Source organism: Otolemur garnettii, unplaced genomic scaffold (genome assembly GCF_000181295.1).
Source record: "Otolemur garnettii isolate 467f Iridium unplaced genomic scaffold, OtoGar3 scaffold00133, whole genome shotgun sequence".
NCBI lineage: Eukaryota > Metazoa > Chordata > Mammalia > Primates > Galagidae > Otolemur > Otolemur garnettii.
The window spans coordinates 1033692-1043391 of NW_003852528.1; the positions used below are offsets into that span (position 1 = coordinate 1033692).

General features: G+C 44.8%; 1 protein-coding gene across 1 annotated transcript in view; it reads right to left on the reverse strand.

Moving 5' to 3' along the window:
- Positions 1-9700, reverse strand: part of IQCA1 (IQ motif containing with AAA domain 1) — a 165179-nt gene that overhangs the window by 30929 nt on the left and 124550 nt on the right. Inside the window, exons 14-15 of the mRNA XM_003798264.3 lie at positions 7116-7223; positions 3511-3710 (exon numbers count right to left, since the gene is read on the reverse strand). Coding sequence (XP_003798312.3) covers positions 3511-3710; positions 7116-7223 — 308 coding nt within the window. The remainder of the gene's footprint in view (positions 1-3510; positions 3711-7115; positions 7224-9700) is intronic.

The following is a 9700-nucleotide window of genomic DNA, read 5'->3' on the forward strand; positions in this document are numbered from 1 at the left end:
AAAAAAAAAAAAAATAGAAAGTACATGTATGTTGCCATGTGACCCTGCACTAAAAGAAATGCTAAAGGACGTTCTGGACTGAAAGAGAAATGACAGCAGGTGGAATCTTGAGTCGACAGAAACCCAAGTACTGAAAATGGTAAATGTATGTGGATGTCTAAAAGACTATATTTCTTTCTCCTTTATTTTTTTTAAAGACAAATGACCATTAAGTGCAAAAATAACATTATATTATAGTGTTTATAATATTTCTAGATGTAAAATATATGATAATTAAAACATGAAGGACAGAGGCTAATAAATGGATTATTGCAAGGTTCTCTTATGTACAATGGTATATTAACTTTACACAGACTGCGATAAATTAAGAATGACTATTGTAATACACAGAATGACCACTAAAAATTTTTTTAAAAGAGGTATTTCTAAAACCAAAAGAAGGCAAGAGAAGAGAAATAGAATAATAAAAAAAAAGAAATGGGAAAAATGGAGAACAAAGATTAATGCAATCACTCAAATAACTGAATTTCATATAAATGGAGAAAGGTTGCAATTAAACACCATTTAGTGTCAGATCGATTGAGAAAGCAAAAGCCAACCATTCACTATCCACAAGAAATGCATTCCAACTATAAAGACATAGATTTATTAAAAATAAAGGATATCTCACAATGATGAAATAATCAATCTGGAAGAAAGATGTAATAATCCCAAAGGTGGATGCGTCTCAAAACAGCTCTCAACATACACGAAACAATGATGGACAGAACTAAAGGAAGAGACACAGAAATCCACATAGTCGGAGGTTTCAACACCACCTCCTGGTAATTGATAGAGCAATTAAAAAAGAAAAAAATCAGTAAGAAAATGAAAAGGTAAGTTATAGAATGAGAGAAAACATTTGCACTGCATGTCTAGAATATATGAAGAACTCTCACAAGCACAAGACTAATGATCCAGTGAAGAGGAGGCAAATCACTTGAACAGATATTTCAGAAAAGAAGTTATCCCAGGACCAAAAAAGTACATGAAAATGGCAGCTACATAGTTGTATACATGTTTCAAAGCTCATCAAAACATGCACTTTACAATCCATGTATCTTATTCTATGTAAGTTTTACCTTAATAGGAGAGATAAGGAGAGACAGACTTAGGTTTGAATCCCAGCTCAGCCACCTGATTTCAGTGGCCCTGGGCAAGTTACTAAACCTCTTGGAGCCCCAGTTTCTTTATCTGTAAGATGGGGACAAGGAGGAGTTCTTCATTGGGTTGTTGTGAGGATTAAACGCGCAGCACAACAACAGAATAAGCAGAACGCCTAGTCCTCCCGAGGTGCGCTGGAAAGCCTGACGGCCTCTCCTGGTTCTCTGCCTGTCTCCCTCAGCTCCCTCCCAGCTCTTCAAAATTCTAGGAATTTTGAAATACTAAAAGATACTGATTAACCTAAACAGTGAAATGAACCAACGAGACCAGACAATCCAATGAAAAGAACCGGTGAACTCTGAACAATAAGGCTGGAATGGCTTGGGGCCACTTGTCTGTGGATTTCCTTTCTCCCCTCCGCAGCAAGGCCAACCCTCCCCCCAGAGACGGGGGTGAAGGCCTCTGTGCTGACACTTCCACTTAATGAATATGTGCAGTAAATATATTTTTCTCCCTTATGATTTTTATAACATTTTCTTTTTTCTAGTTTACTTTATTATAAGAATATGACATATAATACATATGACATATGAAATGTGTTAATTGACATATGTTATTGGTAAGGCTTCTGGCCAACAGTAGGCTATTAGTAGTTAAGTTTGGTGGGGAGTTGAAAATTATACTCAAATTTTGACTGCTTGGTAGGGGGTGTCAGTGCCCCAACCCCTACGTTGTTCAAGGATAAGGTGACCAGACATCCTGCTTTTTAACAATTTGTCCCGCGCCCTGTGGCATTTTAAAAAAGTCCTGATTTTTGGAAAGAATGCATGACAAGCTAGGGAACGGTGGAAGAACGGGAAGGGAATATATGGTTTTCAGCTGCCATGTGGCTATTTCACCAGGATATGAGTTTTATATTATTTTTGTTAATTTTATAATGTTAAACTTTAAAAATAACAAATAATTGTTGAGAACTGATTATGGAGAACTGCTTATCAAAGTTCGCATTGTTGATTAGTTGTTAGAATTCGATGAGAAATATGCCAAAGAATAAAATAATCCTATACATAATTTTTTTAATGTATTATATTTGTAAATTGTACTTATGTTGAAATTAAAAAATATATTACAATACTATTTTTGCATTCTATGAAAATTTTTATTGCTTTATATGGACCAAATTTTTAATTAAGAACCCCCCCCCCCCCGTCAATGGTGTCCCGCTTTACCAATGTTAAAATCTGGTCACCTTATTCAAGGACCAAGTGTAGGTAAATGACTTGAATGGACATCTCAAAAAACTTAAACAACGATCAAAATGCATGAAATGATGGTTACACATTTGTATACACCATGGATCCCTCTGTGTATTCTTTCATCACAAGCAAGGGAGAAAGGAGCCTGGGAGATGGGGGTGTCCTGAGTTGCTGCAAAGGGAGGGACCACAGGGCTAAGGAAAGAAATGCCCTTGCTGTCACCTCCTCACTTCTGGTATAACTGCACAATACTGAAAAGGAACCGTTCCTGTCAGTGGCTCAGTCTTATAAACCATTTCATTTATAACCATCTCCCATGCTTTAGAGCCCCTCAGAGCCAACATGTAGCTTCAAGTATCAGGACAGGGTTTGCACCATGCAGGTTTTGATAGAGCAAAAGCTGGCATCTAGCAAGCAAAGTGAATTGACTATCATAAGCATAACCTTGAGTCTTCAACCAAAGAAGAGTTAAATTCTGTAAAGTCTTAAATATAAAATATTCTGAATCAAAATTCCTTAAAACTCATTCATCTTGGTGATGGTAAAATGGAGACACAGGGAAGTTAAGAGCTTGGCTAAGATCATAGTGCTGGGTAGTGGGTTGGGTTTGGTCTTTGAGGACGTCCTGTCTCTGCCTCTGTGATCTCTGTGTTTTACCTTACTATGGTTGGCATGGCTTCCTGTGGGCTCCTCCATCACACCTGTGTGGGGGGGACACAAGAGCCCAGAGGGGTCACAGCTTGGCCATGCACACCGTGTGAGAAAGAATACCCCCAATTCAAATAACCGTACCTAAGGCCAGTTATTAAAGTGAGGGCACTCAAAACTGAAATTGTGGATTTAATTTTCAATAAGATGCACCATCATTTCGGGAAGGATTCTTGTGGCAGAAGGAGGATGACCTGGATGGTATCCTGGGGAGTGTACCTAAAGAAAGAAGCTGTTTCTACCTGCTACGTGTTCAGCCAGAGGCAGAAATGAAGTAATTCACGGGAGGACACGATGGGCAGCTTCAGAGAGACGCTCTCCTTGGCCTAAGAAAATTATCTGCAGGATTTGAAAGTGTAATTTGCAAGAGAGAGAACTGGAAACCAAGAAATGTAGCAAATACCTTGAAGACCACGTGCACCATCATTTGGAGGCCGCTTTTGCCGGGGTATTTCCCCGCGATGTTATGTGAGGACAGGTCGAAGAGGTTGGCCCCCGTCTCGGTACAGATGGCATGGACCAGCATTTTCTTCCCGACCCCGGACGGCCCAACCAACAGCAGTGATTTCACCAAAGGAGCCTTTTCATGCACCGCTGCGGATCCTGCAAAAGGCAGAGAGAGGGAAAGGCTCCGATATCCTGCCAAGAAAACCCGTGGTTCTTAGACGAGGAGGCCTCGAGGCCGTTCTGCATCCTGTGACCCCGGTTTCTACAACTGTGATGAGTTGAAAGCATTTCAAAACAGAGGCATGCCTCCATGGCAGCTGGCACTGACACCTTTAATTTGTCGTCAGGGCTCTCATGGAGCCGTAGGGTCTCCATACTCCCCCTCCCTCCACACCAATGTTTCCCTAACCTCATACTTTTAAAGAGCGTTCCTGCCATAGCTTGTTTGTTCATTTCCTTCTGTCTTTTTTTGGAGGGATTTTCTCTGCCTGTCAGCAGCAGCATTAAATTCTTTGTAAGCTGGGGAAGGAGAATGTGGAGATGGTCACATTGCCTGAGAAGTGTTTATTTCCCAGAAACCGTCTTTTTAGCATTTAGCCATCCTCTGAGATGAAGGGGGAGAGCAGGGGCCAGGAGGCAGAGCCTGAGCCATCTCCTGTCCTGCTTTCTAGGCTGCCAGGGGCAGCAGAGTTAATCTGACACTTGATAATGAAGTGACTTGAATTATTACAGTCATTCCGAGGTTCATGCCTGCGTTCCTGACCACATTGTCCATTTCCTGGGCACCCCGGTGGGCCTCTGGTGTGGGTATTCTCCATGGCAGGAACACAAGCAGAGCACGTATCAGGCACTGATTATACAGCCAGGGGAATTAAACCCTGGAAAGGGCTGCGACTGAAACATCTACTGTCCTGTTAGTTTGCCACTGATCGCCTACTGAACTGTTTTCGATTTGCTATAAGTAGGTCAATATAATGATTATTGTGCTTTGCTTCTGTAATTGAAAATATTTTGGAAACTTAAGTCGTTGTTAGAAATTTTACAGTTTTCTACCATTCTTCACATAAACTTGGAAAGCAGTTTGAGCAAGTTCTCTTTACAATATAATTAAATGAGTGTGTGTTTTGTGGATAGTGAGGGGTACGGTCACGTAGTGTGACAAAGTGGTGCAAGCCTGTGACTGGAGACCAGGCTGCTGGGGGTGCGGTGAGGTGGCAGGAGACAGCGAGGGATGGGGAGGAAGGCCATTGCAGTCAGTGGGGTCCCTGCGAGGTGGCCGGGGATTGCAGGCTGAGCCTGGGGGCTGGGAGAAGCTCCCCGGAGAGGGGAGGACATGCTGAGGACAGAATCCCAGGGAGAGGCAGGGGAGGGAAGAGGAGCAAGGCAGGCGCACAGGAGATCAAGAGAAAGAGGCAGGTGCACAGGGCGGTGGGCTCCCAGAGGATGGAGTGGTCGCCAAGGTCGCTCACAGGTGCAGGGATCTGGGGGGGGAGTAGGCAGTGTGTGTGACACTCCAGGGATGCAGTGTCCACTCAGTAAGTGTCCCCTTGCTTCCTTTTCTCCCTGGTATTCCAGGAGGTGGGCGGGTACTGACAGGACCCTTCCTTGGTTTTCTCCGTCTGCCAAGGGGGCTTGGGTGTCTCCGCCCAGTCCTGGGAGGCATGATGCACTGGTGTCTCCTGGCCAGGTGTGGAAAGTGACCCTGAGAAGATGTTCCCAAGGTCCTCTGCTGAGTGGCAAGGCTTGCTGGTGTGGACAGTGGCCACCACTTTGGTGACCTGAACAATCTGGGCCAAAGACATTCCTCTTGGCAATAGGATGCTATTTTAACGCATGAAATGTCAACCGAGCACCCACACGCTTCTCTGTGCATCTGATTCTTCTGCACAACTTGCTTATCATGCGACTCAAAATCTCTGTCACAAGAACAAACGCCCTCGTTAGCTCTGCCCTCCAGGGGACTTCTCAGTGACTAAGGGGACGTCCAGGTGGCACAGTGCTTCTGGGGCTCTTCTGTGACGTTTTCAAAGCCAGCTTGAGCAGTTCATACACCGTCTTATACCCACAAGCCCAGGTAACCTCACGCCCTCCTTTGTTGGGAAGTCCAGAACCGTGTTGATTTCTGACTGTCCTGCTGCTCTGCCTCCGTGATACTGAGACGAGGCTGGAGGCTAAAGGTGTTTATTTCATTTATATCGACTTCACAGATATTACATATTTTGTTGACCTCACATTATGTTGCCTCCAAAATATGATGTATTTATTTGTACTCTATAATATAAATTAAATATTATATAACACACACATACTATTACACGTGTAATACATGTAAAATCTATGTTGACCTCAAATTCCATTTGCTACTTCTGATATTAAATTAGAAGAACTATTTCTTGCCAAAAGGCTTAAGTTCTTAAGTCAAAGTGAAACAATGTTGTAAGTGCTCAAAGTGCTCTTATTTATGTATTTATTTTTTGAGGCAGGGTCTCACTCTGTCACCCAGGCTCAAGTGCAATGGCACCATCCTAGCAACCTTTAACTTCCAGGCTCAAGCCATCCTCCTAGCTCAGCCTCTTGAGTAGCTAGAACTACAGGTACACACCACTGGCTAGTTAAAAAAAAGTCATTGATAGAGGCAAGATGGTCTCAAACTCCTGGCCTTATGCAATCCTCCCATCTAGCCAACCCAAAGTGCAAATTAAACAAACAAAACGCAATTTCTACTTCCGAATTGAGAGAGCACAGGCCAGCTGCAGTGGCAGTCCTTGCCCCGGGGGAGTGAGGCTAATTCACAGATAAATACATAAAAAATCCCCAAGTGGAGGTGAGCAGCCCGCCTTTCCTGTGCCACTGAGCACACTGCAGAGCTCGGTGAGTCTGTCTGCAAAACCACAGTGGAACCCTAGTTAGCCCTGAGAGTGGACTTCCGTGAACACTGGCAGTCTTAGAGGTGAACCTTCAGGTCCCTGAAGTTAACATAATTCTTAGTTTCACTGACTTCTGGAAGGTCACCTCTGTTCGGGACCAAGTAACAGATGGCTGTGTGTAAAAGGCCCGTGGCAACCCGAGCCCTTCCTCTAATCTGGTGGTTTGGCCTGGTGTGCCTTGGGAGGATCTTAGGTGTGTGGTGAAAAATTTTAAAGATCATTAGTTAAATAATTCTTGAAAGAAGTTCAAATCACAGTAAGCATATTTTTTTTACTCTTTTTTTTGGTCAACATAATGGCTCAAGTGTGCTGTACAATAAAAAAGGTTGAAGCCCACTGTTGTAATCTGATTAATTTTAATTGCAGGTACCTGCTGCTCCTAGCTCATCACCTATCGGTCCCTCAGCCTGGCGCTGTTAAACAGGCACCCAGAGAGGGCACAGAAGTGCTCTCCTCGGCGGTGCCTCTGTGTGCTTGGGGCTGACCACTGAAGTGATGCTGGTCACTCAGAATTCTTGATAGGACAAGTTAAACTGTCATGCACCTTTGGTGACAAACAGGAACGTATCACCCACGCCAGCAAGTGGAGCGTGCCCGCCCCACAAAGGGCTCTTGGTGCGTGTGGCGTCCTCACCTAACGGCAAGATTCCGTAGAGCGTGATGAGCTGCCTGACATCCAGCAGGGAGGGCATGGGCTCTGTGGACACCTGGCGGAGAGTCGTGCCCAGGTAGCAGTACTCACCTGCGGGGAGGAGCAACAGAGGATGCCGGCCTGAGCTGCAGAATCACCACAGAACACCAAAGTGACAGTGCAGAGTAAATCGAATCACATTAGGGAGAGTCATAAAATACACATCTTTTCTCAGATAAGAGTTAGAAGAAAAACCATCCAGGAAAGAAAGCTTTGCTCTTCCAGCGGCGGTAAACTGGGAATTATGTTGACTACATTAACCTCCTAAGATTAAAAAAGAAATTTGAATATTGAGGTGTGTGAAGTGGGACCAAGTTCTAAAATGAGGAACGTACAAATAACACTGACATATAGTGGGCTGTGCTTTATTTATATTCCAAGAGATTGTGTAGAACGTTTGCCCAAACTTTAAATTACTTAAGATCGATGTGGAATTTGTATTGGAACAGTGTAAATCTGAATCTAAAATATAGTCATTTGAAAGGAAGGGTCTGAGTCTAATTTAGGACAAATAGAAACATCTCCCTTTGAGGGTAATATTCATTTACATTTTTATCATTTTTAAAGGATTACCAGAGGAATAATATAGAAATAAATCTTTACAGGTTTAATTACAAGATATCAAAGGGCTTAATTGTAAGTAGTCATAAATCTGAAGTGTTATTTTCTAACTAATTTAGATAAGGTCACCAAGAAGATTAGTTTGGCTGTCTCCATTTGTCATGAGGATGGACCTTTCTATGGGCCTGTGATTCTCTCTTGATTTGTATCTGAATCTGGAGTGACAATATTTGATGAAAGAATCACAGGATCTTAATTTTTCCCCTTTTTCTTCCTATAGCAAGTCCTGATCTTGAGGAGCTCCGACTGTTACACACACGTGACAAGACGGCATGCACGTGTGTGCGAGCGTGCCCTGCAGAAAGGATGGACAGCCTGTAAACACTTCCGAGTGCTAAGGAAAGGAGAGTGAAAGGGAGGCAGGGATCGCTGTTCTGGGGTGTCGGAGGGGGCAGCCTTCCAGAGCCTCCATGTGCAGAGAAAAACGTCCTTGGCAAGGACGGTGGGCACTGGCTGGGAGAGGGAGTGGTAATGAAGCTTCGTTATGGCTTCAGATACCACACTTTTTAATGAGCAGGTAATAAATAGAAGAGTGGTTAATTTAGTCTCCCCTAGATAGGAAGGGCCCTGCAGCAGCCGTTAAACTCTGTGTTCCCTGCCAGTAAACACACCAGCAGAGGTGACAGGAAAGTGACCCTGATTTTCCTGCTTATGTGAACCCGTATTAGTATCCAGATGTATCATATTTTCTAGAGTCTAACAGATTGTATCTAAACAAATCATGTTCAGCTCAATCAGTGGGTGTTGCTTCCAACAGAGTGAAGGACAAGACTGGCCCGGGCCATCGGCCAACTTATGAGACTGGGTTGACAGCAGAGAGCTGCCCCACCCGGAACACACACCCCTTCCCATCCAGCTTAGAATGTTCAGGAATCCCTGCTCAGATACCAGACCTTCCACAAGGAAGGGAAGGAGAGCACGGCATTTGAGAAGAAGCTGTTTGAGGTAGAGGGTCAGGAAGCCTAGAGGAAAGGGAAGAGAGCTGACCAGGGGATGTGCAAGGGGCTGAACGGTGTCCCTTCCAGTTCCCACGTGAGTGTGCCCAGACCCAGAATGAGACCACTCAGCAGTGGCTCACTGCAGAGCACTCCGGTAAGATAAGAGCACAAGGGTGGGCCCACCAGTAGGCTGGGGTCCTCATAAGAAGGGAAATTTGGGCATAGAGGAAGAACAGGATGGGTGGTCAAAGGCAGGGTGGGGTCCTTCCGGACATCAAGGCACGCAGACGCCAGCAGACCTCCCGGAGGCCGGGGACAGCCCTTGGAAGGCACAGTTCTGCCTGGAACCCTGTGGCTATCCGTATCTGTTGTTTAAGCTACTCAGTTGGTGGCACTTGCCATGCTGGTCCTGGAACTAATCCAGAAGGAGTGAGATAATTAGAGAGTAAGAACACACGAGCACAATTGAAAAGTAGTGAGAAATAAAAATACATGAGCAAGAAGGATGAAATCGGCCTTTCATATTACTTCCATTCTACCCCACATGGCCTTAAGGAGAGAATGAAGAATGGAGCAATGCAGAAAAAATAGGAGCCTCTTAAATGAGCTAGTCAAAGATGAGGGGTGGGGGGGCCTGGGCCGGGGCATGAACAGACACGCTCTTCCCTCTCAGGGGGGCCGCACCTAGCATACTCTCCTGCCACGGGGGACGACAGCGCACCAGAACGTGGTTAAGATCAGGTGTCCCGACACATTTACAAGGTTCTCTGGAGACGCAGGTGCCCAGCTTCCAGGAAGAGGTACACAGCCCCTCAAGGGACAGATGGCCACAGCTTCCAGGAAGAGATACAGAGGTCCTCTAGGGACAGATGGTCACAGCTTCCAGGAAGAGACACAGAGCCCCTCCAGGGACAGATGGCCACAGCTTCCAGGAAGAGACACAGAGCCCCTCCAGGGACAGATGGCCAC